This window comes from Etheostoma spectabile, chromosome 4 (genome assembly GCF_008692095.1).
Source record: "Etheostoma spectabile isolate EspeVRDwgs_2016 chromosome 4, UIUC_Espe_1.0, whole genome shotgun sequence".
Taxonomy (NCBI): domain Eukaryota; kingdom Metazoa; phylum Chordata; class Actinopteri; order Perciformes; family Percidae; genus Etheostoma; species Etheostoma spectabile.
Window position 1 is genome coordinate 15,996,612 of NC_045736.1, and position 19,202 is coordinate 16,015,813.

At 37.1% G+C, this 19,202-nt stretch overlaps 1 protein-coding gene across 2 annotated transcripts; it reads right to left on the reverse strand.

The window, feature by feature from the left end:
- Window positions 1-300: 300 nt before the first annotated feature.
- On the reverse strand, window positions 301-12,629 carry camkva (CaM kinase-like vesicle-associated a). Of its 2 annotated transcripts, none has more exons than XM_032513725.1 (11): window positions 12,379-12,629; window positions 4,886-5,026; window positions 4,651-4,782; window positions 4,211-4,285; window positions 3,924-4,062; window positions 3,672-3,792; window positions 3,495-3,570; window positions 3,264-3,394; window positions 3,057-3,135; window positions 2,857-2,944; window positions 301-2,103 (listed from the first exon to the last, which is right to left on the reverse strand). In XM_032513725.1, exons 2-11 carry the CDS (start codon window positions 4,978-4,980, stop codon window positions 1,792-1,794), a joined length of 1,248 nt encoding a protein of 415 aa, XP_032369616.1. In that variant the 5' UTR covers window positions 4,981-5,026; window positions 12,379-12,629; the 3' UTR covers window positions 301-1,791. The 2 variants fall into 2 exon arrangements, with proteins under 2 accessions (XP_032369616.1, XP_032369617.1); XM_032513726.1 differs by having other exon boundaries at window positions 4,886-5,029; window positions 12,379-12,612.
- Between the last annotated feature and the right edge of the window lie 6,573 nt (window positions 12,630-19,202).

The window sequence follows — 19,202 nt, forward strand, 5'->3', positions numbered from 1 at the left end:
TCAAAGACTGAAGTTGTTCTATGGCTGTTTAGTGAACAATGCACATACAATATTGTATTGTGTTCTGATAGCACTCAAATGTTAAATATCACCTCTTGAAGCATCTATTAACCAATATTCGCTCTGAAAATTTATAATTTTTTAAATACTTACAAAAAAGTATGTAGCCTAAAATGTATTCTCTAACACTACGTTTTAAAATGACCAAGATTGTTTGCATTTATTAAAAGTTGGATCGGGTCGGTGGAGTGGTCTGTGTTGTCAAATTCAAAGTCGGTGAGGGACAACTTGAGAAGAATATCACAGTTTCAGCAATATCAGTATTGCTCATTTTATTCATTCACAAGCGTTGTAGCAACCTGTTAGCTCAGCTAAATGTTGCTAAATACACACGTAAAACAACAAAAAACACATTATACAATGCAAAAATACGTAGTGGTGCAGTGTATGGACTCGGCTATAAACTCTGAAATTGACTTAATACAAGTGGCAATACAACAATAAAACATCACTCCACATACAACACTCTAAAGTTAGTTTTCTGTTTTAATTGAAGTGTGAAACAGGACGGAACACAAGTATCAATACATAAGCGTAAAATTTAACAGAAGGGCAAAGGAACAGCTAAAACGTTTTGAAAGAAATCAGTAAGTAATTTGTAAGTTGTTTCTTTTGAAACATTTCATTACATTACTGCAACAAATATTAAGGCACTTCAACTTAAAAATATGCTTTCTTGCTGCCTTAAGATTGTAATTTCACTGATGTTGTACTGCACTGAAGATAAACAAATAGATATCTAGTATAGGTGTTAAGTTGAATCCACTAATGCATGATTGTATCTAATTGTTACGTGACAACTTGTAAGAATATTTTAAAGACAGTAATTAGTGTGTCATTGGTATTTTACCTTTTTAAAATGCATTTAATATATATAACATGCAGGAAAGTATTTTCATATTTAAAATATTTTCAAATCTTGATATGATCAATTAACCAAATCTTTCAACCTATAATGTTAAGTCAAGACATTAACTCAGGATTGTATGTTCTGAAGCTGAAAACTATCAATTTGTAGAAATTGACAAATACGTCTATATACAATGATCTAATGCAGGGGTCTTCAACGTTTTCCAGGCCAAGGACCCCCAAACTGATGGCGAGATGGAGCGGGGACCCCCTAATTATATATATTGTATAAAATTGTGTTATATCAAACTGGTCCTATAGTGCCATGTGTGCATTGATGACTGAAAGACATCTTCTGCCTCCATTTATCTGTTTACTACAGTGTGTTGAATTCATGTTAATGTGTATTTAAAGACATTTCAATTAGTGGAAAAAATTGCAGGGGGGTGGGGGGAATATTAAAAAAAAGTCTAATCAACCAAAACTTTCGCAACCCCCATGCAGTACCTCCGCGGACCCCCTAGGGGTTGCGGACCCCCTGTTGAAGACCCCTGATCTAATGAATAAAGATGAGCTGAAGATTCACCAAATTGCACTATGAGTTTTTACAGTTTTCAGGGAAAAGGAAACAAGAAGAGCTACTTTGCAACTAGCTTTAAAAGGACTCAAACACAAAATAACAAGGGAGAGTGGAGAACACTATTCAATAGACTAATCAATACAGAAGGCAAAAATGATGAAATGCATGGTGTTGTGAAATAACTCTGCAAACTGGGGGGTAGTCGAACAGCATAGACATGGTATCATCATGCCAAATGTATTGGCTTTACTTCACATGTGCTTTTGGTTGGCAAGGGTCTTCTTCTCATATTTGTTTGACGCCTAGTCTCCCTTTCTTTGTGGCAACATTTGGGGAACATCGCCATTGCACGGGGCCTGTGGCTGCTCTTCCTGTCTGGCCGCACTGGGCAGGGAGAGAGCAGAGATGGTGGCAGTCTGTGTGTCAGAAGCCTTTTCACTTAGAACAGCCTGTAGACTGGCAGCAACACTTCCGCTGCTGCCACCTGGAGGAGCAGGAGCACCGCTCTGCGTGTTGGAGTCAGCTGCAGCCCCTACAGCAAGACCGGAGGCCCCACAATCCCCCTGCTCAGGCCCTCGAAGTCTCTTCATGAGGGTGGTCACTCTAACAGCTTTCTGTGAGTAATTAAAAGTTAAAATTAAGTGATATGATACAACACATTTTACAGATTGATCCTGATGCATGCTCTGGGGAAGGCATGAGACTGAAACGATTTTTATCAAAACCATGAAGGTATACAGATGTTGTCTGCTTTGGTGGTAGGCCACCTGCTTTTTCGATAAGAATTATTTTTTGGGATATATATTTTTTAGTCTCTCTCTCTCTCTCTCTCTCTCGCTCTCTCTCTCTCTCTCTCTCTCTCTCTCTCAATTAAATATACTTAATTTGCATGAGTGTAACAAAGACAATATTGCCAAAGCATCATATAAAAATTCAAATGAGAAAAAGAAAAAGTTAAAATTCATAAAATCTCTCTCTCACACTTGCTGTCTTTTTTGTAAAAAACAAACAAAAAACGAAATAGCAGGCTTCAGCAGGGGTAAAAATCACCAGTAACATAAAAAAAAAAAAAAAAAACTTAGTTTTTCTTTTGCAGTTTTGCAAGTTAAACTGTTGCAATTTGTAGGGATATATGGAAATGTTTTGTGAAACATTAGACATGAGAATTTCCTGTTTGAGGGAAATAAATGAAAGAAAGTAAGCTAAAGGATAGGCCAACAATTGTCCCAATGACCAATTCTACAGCAGGCATATTACTATTTATACAGTTTAAAATGGTGTTAATTATTGATTCATTATTGAAAAAAATAATGATATATGAGAAAAAATGTATTGATATACAGTATGAGCTATATTAAAAGTGGTACCTTCCACTTGGCCTTTGCAAAGTTCTTTTCTATTTGTGCACAAACGCCATCCTTGATGTTCTTGTCTGAAGCAGCATTTCCAGAAATCCTGAGAGAAAGAATATAAGAATTATCTCATAAATATAACATAAATATAATAACATGCTGGATACAAGTTGTGTTGCTCTCACTAATCATATTTGATTGAATTTATTTTTTACCATTCATGGGCAATAGCTTCCTGTGCAGTCAATCGCTGATCTTGGTCTACTTCCATCAAAGATGCCACTAAGTGTTTCGCTGTAAAAAAACAAAACAGTGAACTCAACAACTGCTTCTAGAAAAAATTGAGTCCTGAAACAAATCATCTCTAACATGCAACATACAATTATATTACTATACAATTTAATAAACTGATTATCTCTTACCAGAATCTGAAATGTCATCCCAATATGGTGAATCAAATTCATAGTCCCCTGACAAAATCTTTAGGAAAAGATTTTTATCACGATCATCGTCTTCATCAGCATCATCATAGAAAGGAGGGTTTCCAGACAAACTATTGTGTTGGCAGAATAAGAGTATTATAGAAAAAACACATGTTGATGAAGTTACTTAAATGAACTTAAGAAAATCAATGTATATTTGGGAGCCCTTACAGTATATACATGGTGACACCTATGGCCCAACAGTCCACAGGTCGTCCATATCTCTGCCTCCCAACCACCTCAGGAGCTGTGCAACACATACATAAACACTTTTATTGTATGACTACACACCTATCAAATTACATTGGTTAAAATTTGATTTAATTAATCTGGTTGTATGTCACTGACCAAGATATTCTGGAGTCCCACATGGGTCCTTAATTAGTCCATTTTCCAGTTTTGCCAACTGGAAGTCACTGATAACAATTTTGGAGTGCTTCAAACGATTAAAGTACACCAAGTTCTCCAGCTGTATGAGTAAACAAATAAAGGTTTATCAAAATCAAAAGAATTCACAGAGAGCAGTTATTCATACATATCTTGTTTGACCTGTGATGAAATACAACTATTTTTTCAGTAGGTGTCAGCAGTGTGATATACCTTAATATTTCTGTGGACAATTTTCAGAGAGTGAAGGTAAGCTACAGCTTCCAACACCTGCCTCATAACATTGCTGGTGTCCCTCTCCGAGTAGTATCCTTGATCTAAGATCCAGTCAAACACCTCTCTGCCTGTAGCGCTGAAGAGATGGGATATCCACATTAAATGCATAAAACTTATTGAATCACAACATTTTGAATAAAACATCAGTTTTACACGAGTTGAGGAAGCACAGTGCACAACACTCGATGCCGACATTTCTCTCAAGTGCGTCTAATAATACTTACAGCTCCAGAAAAAGGAAGTACTCTTTCTTAGTTTCAAAAGTGTCAACCAGCTGGAGGATGTTATGATGTTTTATCCTTTGAAAAGCAGGAAAAGGGGGAAAAGGGGGGAGAGAGTAAAAGGAGGGGAAGGAGGAGAATGGAGGGATGTAAGTGGGAGTAAGATGAGCAATAAATAGAATCAATGAGTAGTACGAGCTACAGAACTATACAGGCTCATGTCAAACATTCAGGACTGTTAGGGTAAAACTGATAACTACACTAGATATTTTGCAAAAGAAAACTTCAGGATGTTGGTTTTGCACCAGACTTTGCCTTGTCTTTGGCTCGACCTGAAGAAAGAATTTTGCTGATCATTTATCATCATACTTTGCCTCAGTCAGTGCCAGGAAAGTGCCCCAGACACGTAGGCTTTATCATGAGGAGCTTAAGACTTCACTTACATCTTCAAGATCATTATCTCATTCTTGGCAGCTTTCCTCACTTTCCTTCCATCCTTTTTGTGGAACTTTTTACAGGTGTACATTTTCAAGGTGTTCCTATCCTTCGCCCGGAATATCTCACAAAACTCCTCTCTGTTAAAAGAGAAAATATCCATAATATTTTGGGCAGATTTCTTATTTCTCATAAGTCTTTACACACTTTATATACACAATATTACAACAAAGACGTACTCACGATTTAACAATTTGTCCGAGGTCATATTTGTCGGCCACCTCTGAGGGATTGCTGTAATCCTTCTTCTCCCCGAGTGTCAGACAACCAAATGGCATGGCAGTCTGTGCCCTATAGCCAGGGAATGTCTTGCCACAACGAAACCTGCTGACAATATGCAACATGTTAGATTTACCTCAATAGTACAGTGTCATTTTGACAGACGTGCATCTCCACATTACAAAGCGGATCTGAACACAGGGGAGCATCTGTATCTAGAAGACTATCTCCGAAGCTGTGTGCTCATTACTGAATAACATTAAACATTGTTAATGTATTGCTGTAAAATGTGTCAAAATATGAAAATGTTTCTTTACAGAGAAACTTCTTCATTAATGGCAATAATGGGAATGGTGGAAACTGTTGCTTAGTGACGGCACCTAACACAAACATTTATAGGGAGCGGTTTGAGCACACAATAATTTCTTTCTCTGAAACTTTTTTGTCATTCATCTGACAATAGGTGTAATTGAGCTTGTGGGAGCAAATTATTTCAAATTACCACAAAAGCAAAACAACATTAAAAAATGACATTTTTAAATAACATAATCAACCTTATTGAACTGCCTGGCTCGATTCTTTCCACTCTGCTGCAAGTCAGCTCTGTACTGCAGAAGCTGTAGCATTATTCATCTGTCTGCTTTCTACAGAAAAGAGTATTCAGACAGCCTTGACCCTGTGCTCTTGCTTTAACTTTTGTCTACCTGTTTAATATTTCAAAAGACTCTTGAAAATTGAGAAAGCTGTTAACTCTGCAGTTAGAGGAACTAGTGTAGCAGAGTTTTGTGTTTTAAGCCAGTGAAATATGACAATTATAATGACATGCATATTGCACATCCGACTGGCCCACAGTTTTCATATTTGTAGAGGTACTTTGTCGTGATCAACTGATAGAAATATGTTTGAAAATGGAGTCAGCATAACATCTACATAAACTACAATCAACAAAGTTTAAATGTAGTAATAATATTTACATATATACAACCAAAGGCATTACTGTGAAATGATATATACCACAATGTTAATACTATTGTAAAATGTCTGACTATAGACCCATTTTATAATCTCAGTATATATTATCATCCAACCATATTTAGATTAAATAAATAAATACACTCGTAGTCTGCTTAGTCTCACTCTACTGACCGAGGTAACAGCTGACTGTATATCTGTAACACAACATAAAGAACTGCAGGATAAATCCTTCCAATAAACATAACATTTCTAACTGTAAACAACAAAAAGCCCAATAAAATGAGTTCACCCACAAAATGGCCTTTAACATGAATGTCTACTTGATAAGATACTTTCTGTTTTTACACTTTACTTGTGGACGCTTTTGTTGCAATTAAAGGCAGAAGTGGCGTTACGGTACATATAAATACATACAAATTTAAATGAGGGTAACTTGAATGGCTGCAGCTGCACAGCAGAATACTACACAGGTCCATCACTACCAGCAAGATATTACTGGTAAAATAGAATGCTTATATAAAAAGAGACCCAGTTTTTTGGCAGGCCTTACAGTAGAAATGGCAGCCAGAACGGAAGAGTGGGAGTAGAGAAATTCTGACTGAGGTGCTGTCTGGAACCTCAGTCAAGACCCTATCAGAGGCAGATATTTCTCCCAGCTTGAGTGATCTTATAAATATAAAAAAATGGAATTTGAAGACTGTACATTCAAGAGATGGTCTATTAATTTGCATTATTACTGTTTATTACCTGCCAGCAACAAAGCAGAAGGCCTCCCGCAGAAGATCTCATGTTTTGTGAATCATAAGGGAGCCCTTTAGTCGAAGACAGTAGACAGTGGTGTCTGCAGTGTGCTACTGTCCACAAGGGGACTCATTACGCTGGGATCCAGACTTCTCAGATCTCTGCTGTGAAGCTTATATAAAAGTGTTACTTTATGTAAATTGCTTGGTTATTACAACTTAAGAGAGTCTGTTTCCACTGATGTTCCTCATTTTGGCCTCTTTGATACTGATTTAATGGATCCTATCAGTCTCTTCCATATATTAAAGCAAGGAGAAGAATAGTTTTCAATTCATTTAGAGTGCTATACATTAGCAGGTATTTAAGTAGCTGTGCTCCAGTGCTGCAGGTCTCTTTCTCCTACATGTCACTCTAATATCTAAACCTACCAGTCCAAATTGGTATTAAATACTTTTTCCCCAAACATTACTAGTGGCATTGGTTAATCTACAGTAGCATGTCTACAGTAACCTCAGAAAGAAAATGAAATAAATGATTTAAAATTGGTAACTTTATCCTTTCTTATATGAAAAAACATCTATTAGTATGAAGCAAAACGACATGCTATGCATTGACATAAAACACAACTAAATCATCTTCTGCCAAAAGAATTGCACAAGCAAAACAAGATATGTACATTTTTAAGTAGATTTATAGAATATATTTATAATATTCCTTCTCCTTAATTTCTCAGCGGGGCCTCATATGTTTATATGTTCTAATCTTCACTGCAGTAATACTGTTTAGGTTATAGCCAGAGAAAGTGTTTTGAGAAGTGATAATCAAAGTCATTTATCTCAAACTTCCCTTCTACATACAGTCCTTACAGAAGGTCAAAAGTGCTGCTGTCAATACCAAACAGATGCAGTATTTTTATAGAGGTAAAATATTGTTGAATACAAAATACCACATTTTCTTTCTTTGTATTGGCTACAGTAACACTATAGTCACATATGGAAACCATAAGGTGTTGTATTTATCTTGGGTCCTGTAATATAATTGTAAGGATTGTCCAGAGTGTTCCAAGATGAGGTTGACTAGTATGGTAGTTTCTGAGAAGGTGAGTTCAAACTTTACCTTTCTTTTTTACATCTCTAATGTCTGTTGATCATTATGAAAAAAAGGGTGGGAGAATGTTGCAAACTACTCAAACTACAAGCCCATCTCTTGCAGTGGTGCTCTAGCCCAAACAATTGTATATTTCAGTGTACCACTGGCGTGATGAGTGATACAATGGTATGCTCCTCTGTCCTAAAGAGGAGGGCTATCAGTTTACTATTAGTCTGGAGTATGATGAGCATTAGATGTTCTGGCTAAATCACATCCTCTACATGAATCCTGCGAGAACAATACCCACACTCACCATTAGTGTTCTCTGGCTCTCACCTAGATTCACACAACTGCTCTGCCTGGGTTTTCATAATATACGCCTCTATCCTGCGCAATGATGCTCATTAAGAAGAATAGAAGCACACAGATAATGCACACAAGAACAACTTTTTTTCCTTTTTCTCATGCCTTACCTCTTCCATAATGATTTTTTGCAAGGTTTATTTAATCTACAGACGTCATCAGATTCATGGTCACTTTTGTAATGGCTTAAACCAAATCAATCAAGCCATGTCCGAGCAGTATTTCATCTCATCTTGAATGAGTCCCTCTGGTACACTTTAGTGGCCTCTGTCTCTCTAACCACACCAAATAGCCACTTCACAAAGCCAGGGTTAAGGGGCGAGGCAGACACGAGACAATTTAATGCAATCATTACACCTCACAATGAATCATAGATCCATTCACCTGTTTTCGGAAGCTTGACTCCCAGTGCACCAAACACTAAACACTAAGTATAATTCAGACAGAATTTTGTGCACAGTTGTTTCCCCCTCCCCTTTCAAAGCAATCTTGGAGATAAAAGGCTGTTCTCCTTCACCAGACGAAGAAAAAGATAGAAGGCACTTGACTTTTGCTGAATCAGGGCTCTTTTATCATTGCCTTTTGAGCGATATGAATGACGTGTTCTTCATTATTGGGAATGTAAAAGGTGTTTCACTTTTAGACTGCCGCAGAGCTTTGGAAGAACCAAACAGTGGACACTACGTGGGGGATCATAATAAAGGCAGAGCTCATTTAAACAATTACACTATAGTGTATTATTTAATGACAATTGATAACATAGCCTATAAGAAAATATTAATTGAAAAACAAAATGGTTGTAAAAGTAAGTATCTCTCTAATGATAATTTGCAGGTTCTGAAGGGACATATTTCTGCTGGAAAATAAATCACACACATCTGGATCACATTAACAACTGGACTCTGATTAACTACAAGAGAGTAGTCATGCCAGTTATATTGTATTCTATTTAATTAAATTATGATTTGTTGTGAGGTGCAATAACGTTAAGATGGCCTCAAGGCCTAAAAGACAAGTTGCACTCTAACACGTCTAGACAAGACATTGCTCTAAAAATATAAGTCTGATTTTTACAACATTTGCTTAAATTGTGTATTTTGGGACAATATTCTAGCGGTTAAAAACTTCAGTAATTGGTCAACTACAATTTCTTACATCTTCAACTTGTCATACGTACACAACTAACATTGGAAATTACACTAAACAATGTACTGAGGGTGTTATAATTAGAAGTAAAATTTGCAACTAAACAGTTTTCCAGCAGTTGCAGATTTACACTGATTGGCCAAAGGGGAACAGTATAACTAAAGGTAAATTATGTTTCAACACATTTCAACACTCATACTCCAACTTTGCTGAAGGGATGATGTATTTTTCAGCTCTCTGTTCTGGCATTTAATAACATACCAATTGGCCAAGCAGAGGTGCTAAATCACAATTTCCCATTTTAAAAGTCTCTACTTAGCTTAACTGATATGCCTGCTGAGTCGTGCTGAGCAACTGAGATAAAAGGTGGATGATGATTTTCCCCAAAGTAACCGCTCATTTGCATGGATAGTTTACTGTTGCTTTGTTTTTTGTAGGTCCTACTAGCACACACAGAGTCACACAGTCCATCTAAAAAAAAGAAACAAAAAACATGTGATCACTGAATGAAGATGTACAATAAATAATAGAAATGTTGTGTTTTTTGCTACGTAACAACAAACAAGTGGTTTTGGTGCCTTTTTGTCATAAAATACTCATTATGTTGCTATTTTAGAACTCGGGTTTGTTGGTCAAAGTCAGATGTCAGGTGGTGGCAGTAGGCCAGAGAGAGTTGTGAATTTGGCTACAGCCGAGCCTCTTCAAAAGGAACGGCTTGGTGACAGGAGACAGATGGTGGTGGTGATGTTTGAGCCAAATTTTAAAGCCTGTAATGCCTCATTTATGGCCTAAATGTCGCTCTTGCTAGCTGTGAACACAAAGAACACATTCACACTTTTAATTTTCAAGGACATTATATCAGACTTGAACAGAAGCAAAGAAATGTGTTGTTTTTCTCAAAGTCCAGACTAAAGAGAGGAACATTTTGATAAGTGTGACTCAGTCCTACTTTGTGCTTCCATTCATCTCTTCTGCGGGCATCACTGGCTCATTGGACCACTTTCGTCTGAGGTTGTTTTGTTGCCATGGTCACCAAGTGCTACAGTGTGCATTGTGGTATTGTCTGTGCAGAATAGCTCTCTGCGTACTCTGTACTACGTCATTACTGCCCATTGCATGTGGCCAAAACTTATTTTCCAGAATATTAACCAAACTAATGTAACGCTAGTGATTATTAGAATTACTATTAACTCAGCGTTATTACATACAAGTAGGTCTACTTTCGGGGCGTGAATAGAGCAAGAGCACCAAGACAACTTCGACTGTGTAATTTGGTCCAATTTTTAATGACACTCTCCAAGCGTAGGACAAGTCAAGACTCATAACAAAATGTGCTTCATCATATCCCTCCGCCAACATAACAGTTACTGAATTACAGGCAGGGTACAACATGTGAGATAGCTCCCTTGTTAACTCAAGGAGTAGAATACACTATGAAGCTACAATTAATAGAAATATGTGACTTATTTCAGCAACCCTAAAATAAAGCTCATCTGTTAACTAAATGTTCCCAAAACAAATTTCATCTTCCACTAATAAAAACAAATAATTTTATGAAATAAATAAATAAACTCTATTTACATTTGTTTTACCATGTCAATCTGAAAACACTGTGCGCCCCAGTTATCTGACAGCTACTTCAACTTAATTAACTACATAGGTGAGTGCCTTATGACACACACAGGAGTGGTTTTAGTATTCTTCACAGTTTACAATGTTGTTCCACTGCGCACTCAGTTCAGTTGCATGTCTGCAGACTTGAACTCAGATATTTATTGGTGAAATAAAGGTGTGATATTGCATCATCTCTGCACCTCATCTCTGCACCTCATCTCAGATAATTCACTGAGTCATCATCGGCATCAGAAAAGCCTTGACACCTGTTACATATACAAAAGGCACACACTCTATTCAAATGAGCCTTTTAAACATTCTAATCAATGATAGATGTTTAACTGTTTCTCAGAACGAAACACTAAGGCTAAGGGGAACAGAAAAACAGATACCTGTGAAAAAACAAAGGTGTGTGTGGCACTGTTTCTGAAAAGCAGCAGTACACGCAGCAGCTTACTGTAGGGAGTTCTATCTGTATCGTTTGTTCAACGATTCCCCTTTATAAACCTTAGACCTTGTTTAATCTTTAAATATCAGCCACTCATAAATAACACATAAATATTTCCAATAGCATCATCTTGTGTGTGTAAAATCCCCTCAACATGTTTCCTGTTTTCTCTTAGTGTGCTTCAACACTAGATCCCTTCTCATGCAAGTCTACTGTTTTCGGCATCAAACCAACTGGCAGTGCAGTAGAGGTTCCCAAACTTTTTTTGTACTTAATTTACATGTTTAATTTCTGATGCTATTTCTGATGTGATGACCTATGATTTATCCAAGTGTATTTTCAGTGCTGACATTGACAACATTCGCCCTTGCAAGTAAGGACCCTTTGGAGATCCACTTTTATGTTTTTTTTTGAGGATAGGCACCTTCACCATCCTGACGTGTCAGAGCACTTGTTCTCCGTCTGGGATGTGTAATTGGCAGCTTAGCATTGGCAAAATAAGTGGGCAAGCTCTCTTTCGGTGTGAAATGATGACCAATAATGACAAGGAGACAGGGACACCGCGAGACTGTGAATATGTGAACTCAAGAGGTACTGCAGTCTGAGTACTCAAGCAGCATGCCTCATGTAAATCTGAAACGCAGTTTAAGCAACTCTTTCTGAACTGTAAAGCTCATATTGTAAATAGATTTGTTGAGCGGCTCGTAATGAGAATACTGCATAAACTTTGGCTTTAACAGCATATACCCTGTACATAGCCTACCGACAGCCTACTGCTGATGCAGCTTGGCAGTTTAAACAGACTCCAGTATTTGCGCATCACCCAGGTTAGACTGATGTTGCAGAAAACTCTCCTACAGGTTTCTTAATTCGCGTGAGCTTGTCTGATATTTCAACCAAAAATGTGTTTTCGCCGCAAAACTTTTCCAAAACCAGTCATGCTTCCTAGCTTTACGCGAAGTGGTCAAGAAGACCACCCCGGAGAACGTTCCTCGACATACTACACTTCTCACGGTTGTGACAGCAGTGGTTTGCAATCTTGAGATGGAAACCAAAGATTAAGCAAATTGCGTTCACTTACCTTTAATTAAGTAAACTGGTATTTAGCCTATCAATAATCCAATCCTCTGTCTAATGTTTTAGTATTTTCCTGTGGAGGCTTCACTTTTTCTTCCGCTGATTTTACAGCCAGCGTGCTTGCAAAGAGATGTAAGATCCTCGAGCATTTACAACAGGTCAGCTTGTTCACGAGAGTAGGCTATTACGTAAATGTGCGATGGTACAGCGGGCTATGATGCAGGAAGAAGGAGAAGTGTGTGCGCGCGCGTGTACGATGCACGGTGCACCACTATGCGCGCTATGTGTGCGTGCATCAGTGCAGCAAATGTTTTGATGACGGTATCATCATTCTTAGGACTTTTAACAATTAATGATCGGGATCAAAAGATTTTTTTTCTCAAAATCCCTCAACAAGTGATTCAATTTAATCATTCCCACTAAGCAGTCACAACCCACCAATCATGCTGCAAATGGCAGACTACTCTGCTGATTTCTCTGTACAGTAGGGTATCCAGCTTTGCTCTTAATGCAGGCCTTTTAAAAGTAGAGGCAACAATCCTACAGGATACGACTGAGACAAAGCTCGAGTGAACCAAGAAGTCTCAAAATCACACACCGCTTCACTGGGTCAGTGTCAGCAGCAATGCTATGTTTAGAGACAAGGGGGTATCGTACTATTGGGCTTGAATTTATCCTAGAGAGCATTAACTATGAGCTTCTTACCATAAGCTGGTTTCTGATTTGCATTTGATCATACTGTTTGTGGTGAATTGAAGTTCTAGTCTCTGCAAATTGATTGTCAATTTGGACAGCATTGTGTATCCCTTCTTCCTGATGTGCTTAGAATTAACCTGTGGAAAAATAACTAAGCAAATTGACCACGCTGTGTGTGTGTGTGTGTGTGTGTGTGTGTGTGTGTGTGTGTGTGTTTTAATCATACACTATGTGTTATGGATGAGACCACAATGTGTTATGTTTCATGGGACTGAGTGCATTCTGTTCTACAATTTCTTTGTGAAAACGTACATTTTTGGACATAAGCATATGTAACATTCTATGTTACTTATGTTACCTAACATTTGTCTTTCAAATCTCCAAAGTTACCTGGCCACCACATAAATCTTTAATTTTTACAGAGACCTCTGTGTGCATGCGGTAGCTGAGCAGTTTCGAGAGAGAGCACTGATCTGCCCTATGTTGCATATTGCAATTATATGCACAGGTATACAGAGGATCTGCAGGGATTTCAGGTGGTAGGCAGACTCTGCAACATTGGCTTATGTAACATGAGTGTCTCTTTCCTAAAATGAGTAATGCCGCTAAAAGGCCATTGGTATAACAGAGAGTGGCAGAACATCTTTAACCTGCTCCCCACCTACCCACAATACCACCTACTCCCTCTTTTTTTGTCTCCCCGTATCACATGGCTCTCCACAACTCTGGTTGTTTTAGCAAAACTGTTTATGCTGTATCAAAAATCTGAGTCCTGCAATCCCTTATCTGTCATAATTTTAGAGCGGGAGGTTTATACAGTAATCCTCCTCCAATCCTCCGACAGAGTCCATCAAAGCTGTATTAGTTAAAGTCTAAAAGTGTCTTTGAGACATCAGAATTAAGAATACAAAATTGAACAACTTGGAAATAGAAAGATGCCTTCAGTGATACAGTTAGGAGTTTGAGAGTTTGCCTCAAAAATAGTGTTCAGGTACACAGTAGATTTGGATTTTTTTCAGATTAAAAGTGAAGCATTACAGCTCAGACAGCTCAGAGTGCCAGCGCCGTAATTATGACAAGTACAAGTCATACATGAAACACATAGTATGACTGCAATAAGACTTCACTCTCCAGTGTCTTATCTGAATTGCAGGCCACCCCATCAGTGCACATTTATACTGAAGGAGTCTTTACGTTTTGCAAAATATGGCTTAACTCCATACTCACGTGTCTATGTTCTAATAATTGCATGTCTATGCACTCGACACAACAGCTAAATTGCCATTGACATTCATGATTTTGGTGCATTGTCACCATAGTAACAGCCTCTTCTGTGACATAGACATTGCATTGTTTGTGCCATTTGAGATAAGCTGTAATAAAAGTCATTTTGAAGTAACAAATCTCACAGCGAGGATCCCTAAAGCAACTTTGAGGATCATTTCCAAATCTCTTAGACAACAGGGGCATTTGTAATAGGATGATTATTGTTAAATTTAAATTTAAATATTACAAAGTTGGTGGCTGGGGTGTCTGTGTAATCATTTTAGAGGATTTAATGAGTCTTGTAGACTAACTTTGTATCTCTAGGTCTTTCTCTGACCTTTGATTCAGAGTACACTCTTTCTTCCTAATATTACTTTAGGGGACCTTCTGTTGCCATTTGTTAGGCACAGTTCTAATTCGGTTAATCTGTTTATCTTAATATCTGAAGCTGTGCCATGAAATCATTTAAATTAAATTGTAACAGTCACTTTCATTGCCAGTTGAAAGTAATGTGATTTATATCAGTTGTAATTAAGCTTTTTAGTCTGTCCTACAGTAGAAGCATATGCAAAAGTGGAATCTGCGTCACAAAGCTCACAGGCAGTACCACACTGTGCTTCTCTGTAACTACTCAATGATCTGCTCATCCTCATGTTACCATGGCTGCATATAGTTAATCAAGCATTTGTAAGTCTGTGAATGGACTCGAGTGACTCTCCTGCTTTACTGTTTCAACAAGTCTGTCTACTCACCTGTATTTGAAATCTCTCATGAAGGATTTTAAAATGGAGAAAATGGTCTTTGTTTACATCACATCAGCGTCCCACTTATTCTAACTTATAATCACATTTATTTCTTGTTTTACAGGGATTTATATTATGACAGGGAAAAAAAGTGAGAAAATCTAAAAGAATAAACAAACAAAAAAACTCACCTTACAAGCTCTATTTTGGGCAGTCCCTTTTCTCATGTATTCAAATTAATCTAAATCAATTAAAAATGTAAAAAAGGCCATAAGGCCTTATAAAAACAGCCAACTAAAACTGCCCACCTGAGCAACAAGGATAAGGCTCACAGCTAAATTAGGAGTGTGTGTCAAAACACACTGCAAATTATCCTTCTTAACTCACAGAAGTCATCAATGGGAGGAATTGTTGAATTTCTGTAAATAACATCACAGAGTACGGTCTAGACCTGCTCTTTTATGGAAAAGGGCTGTGAGATAACTGTTGTTGTGATTTGGCGCTATATAAATAAAATTGAATTGAATTGAAAATCAATTGATCCTAGTGCAGTTGCCCTTGTTTTTGAAATGTTTTAGAAATTGTCAATTTTACTTAAAGAAAAAGACAGTATGAGGTATCAGTTAAACAATGCCATGCCATCTGCAGACTCTTGTTATTGTTTTCCTTGTTTTGCAGAGGATTGGCCTTGAAATCATATTCTGACCAAACTCTTTTGTTCTCCACCTGTACTCAAGCTTGTAAAAGATGAGTCAATTTATAGTTCAACTTAGTTGTCATAGAAACCAAAACCAATAGTCATAGGATATGTGATGGAAACCTTTGAAGGGCTGAAAGCATGCTTCTCACAAGCATCAGTGGAGACCTTGACAGCTATTGCAGTATCTGAGGACACAAACTGTTCCAATTATACAATGTAACATGTAAAAATGCTAAAAAAGAATTAGCTCAAGTGTAAATGAACACATACATAGCTGTCAGAGTTATGATGAACAAATGAAATCATGACAAAACCAGCATCATATTTGGATATAATTATGAAGAAGCTGAAAGCTTTCTGTAGCACCCAATTCTGTGTACAGTCAAGTTTTGATGCCTTTTAAGCATTGAACATTTTAAGCAACAACATGCAGGATTTAACATTAACAAGGAAAATAAGTCCAATTGAGAGTTATTTTAGAATGTTAACATTTGTGTAAGTCTTTTTGAAGATTCTGCTGCTTTAGTTGTCTCATCAAGTCTTTCCAAAGTCCATATAATGTATGTAAAGTTCTATTTTGAAATTTTACACTTTATTGAATTCCAGTTATGTGTTCAGTTTAACCAAATTACAATGGTAATGGTTTTGATACCCACTGCCATGCAGATTTTTGTTTCAGTTTTTATTTGATTTAATTAGAGGTAAACTCTTGTGCTGCATAAAGCACTCCACGTTTTGAAAAGTAAAAATTAACAGCAAAACGTCCTGGTTTTTCTCTACAACCCAAGTCCAACAATTATCAGTGACACTAACCACTACAGACACAATCCCATAACAACTGTTGCCAGTGTGTTCTGTAGATTATCCAGACTAATAACAGTGACACTGTTTCTATGTGAAAAAGACATGTTGCAGATGAACACAAAGAATCACATTTTAATCAGCCCCAGTGTTGACATTGTGGCATAAATCTCAGCGAGCAAATAAAACCAAAACTTTAAAGGAAGTGCAAGAATACCTTTTCTTGACAGTTGGTCATGGTCAAGTCATGTGGAGTGGAGTTTTTGTCTCGGTATAGGTACATACATACACAGTGTCACAGTTGATACCCTCACACTGAGGTTACCATAGCTACCACAACACTGCAAGACTGGATGCCCATAATGTCGATTAGCTCATAACTGGTGGAAAATCCATGATTTCTGTATGAAAGCCAAAACAGTCCATAACAATCAATTTCATAGTGAAGAAGTGAGCAATGTTGTAAAATATCTTGCGTAACCTGAGTCCCCAACTTTAATTTTCAAGTCTTAACAAATTGAGAGGAGCACAATTCAATAGTAACAAACTAGTTTGGTTCATTTTTATTGGTTCACGCTCTTGGGACAAATAAAAAATGAAAAAAATGAAAATAAATTAACATTCTTCCAAGATTTTTATAATTGCTGTGGTCACTCTGCTCACGTGGAAAAGCCTCTCTTTTACTTTCCCATACGCAATAGCACATGACTGGATTACATATGTTGGTTGCAGGGACTGGGCTGGTACTGATTTTCAGGAGAGATATGGGTCACTCCCGTATCTCTATAAGGATAATGAGCAAAATATGTTATTCAGTGAGTTGTTGAAAGAAAAATATATATTGAGTGTACTCACAGTATTCACTTTGAGGCATATACTGTACAATCCTTGAATTAATAATGGGAAGAAATATCACCCAGTCTTACTCAATACATGAATGAATGCAATTTTCTGGAATGTCTGTATTACTCCTCCAAACTAATTTTTATTCATTACCCTGAGACAGACACACATATACGTGAAAATTATGAATAGATTGTTGAACATGCATAAAGCAGTTTGCTAATTTTCAACCATATCTCCATGCCTTCCTACACACCACTTGTATCCAATGGTGGTTGTCATAGCAACAGGCTCACAAGCACCAACAGGGCTTTTAAAAGATAACTACAGATCAGCATTACAGAAAACCTCTTCTATCAACCTTTTATGTTTACAAACCTGTCTAAACCCTAACAAGAGATGACATGATTGATTTTTGCTTCTCTATTTACAAAACACAATGACATGCAAATGACTTTTGAATTAACATCTCACCTCAGATGGGCAGGGAGTTAGCATGTTCTCTCCCTGTGTCTCAATGGGTTTCCGGTGTCCCACAAGTCAAAGTTCTGCAGGTCAGAGAAATAAGTTTAATCATCTTACAAAAGATACATGAAGATTATTTGTCCAAGGAGTTGATGGTGAACCATTCAAAAGCCAAAGTGTGAGTGGATATTGTGCTAGACTGAGAAACATGTAGATAGAAAAGGTAAATGTTTTAGCATTCCGATACAAATTCCCAAACCACACTGTCATTTCATTCCAAACGTCCAAATTTAGCCCACGTTTTGCAGATGTTTACTGCTTTTATTGAACATTGTTTAGGTTTGTAGCCAACATAAATTGACCATTATACCATTTTGTTACTCAGTTAACCCTCTGAGGACAAACGATGCACCGGCGAGTCCAAGCGATGTTTGACAACAGTGCTACTCTAAAAGCAATAGCACAACATTTCTTTTTAATTTATTTACTATTTAATTCATATATTACCCTACTTTTGTGAACCCATGACTTTTGTAAACTCACTTCAAGCACCAAAACCATTAAGTGTAGGTATGTTTTTACAAACAATTTGAGAAATATTTCTGCTTTAGGGCCAAATGATACATGATCTACATTGCTTTGGACACAATTTTGGATGTCATTTTACAGAAAACTGAGTTTCTTCTGAACATTTTGACATGAAACACATGGGGATCAGGTAATATACAAATACCCCTAAAAGGAGAATTCAAGACTATATCTAAAAATGCCTTAATTCCTCAGAGTGTTAAACACTTTTTCATGAATTCTTTTTAAAATATATGTCAATCATTCATTTATCTCAGAAATGGTTCTCACATAAGCATCATACATGTCTGGTATATGGCGTTTATTCTGCCAAACACCCTCAGTCTTGACATTAGTTTTGATAAAGCAAAATTTAAACCACTGTAGTGAACGTGAGAGGGTGGAGGTTAAGGAAGAAAGGGGGAGAGAAAAGATGGCAGAATGAATCCAAAAAGTATAAAGAGAAGGAGATTGGACAGGAGTGGACCTGAAATAAAGGGAAAGGGATTTAAGTTATTGTACATTTTTGGTTTACAACAAAGTTCTCATGCTGTCAATATCATTTGATCAATACTGAACACTGTATGTAGTGTATGTCTGGATGCACTAGTGTTGTTTTCTCAGCTGCTCGGACCAAATGACCATCATTTAAATCTAAAATATTTGTAATCATGCACATACATGCAAAAACTGAACACCAAGAGACAACTGAACTCAAGCCTTTACATTCTTTTAACCCTTTTTATG

Coding starts and splice junctions, on each gene's coding strand:
- camkva (XM_032513725.1), bottom strand. CDS start 4,980: ATGCCATTTGGTTGTCTGACACTCGGGGAGAAGAAGGATTACAGCAAT. Junction 4,783..4,885: donor CTCGGACAAATTGTTAAATC/GTGAGTACGTCT, acceptor CTCTTTTAACAG/AGAGGAGTTTTGTGAGATAT. Junction 3,793..3,923: donor TTGTCCACAGAAATATTAAG/GTATATCACACT, acceptor TTACTCATACAG/CTGGAGAACTTGGTGTACTT.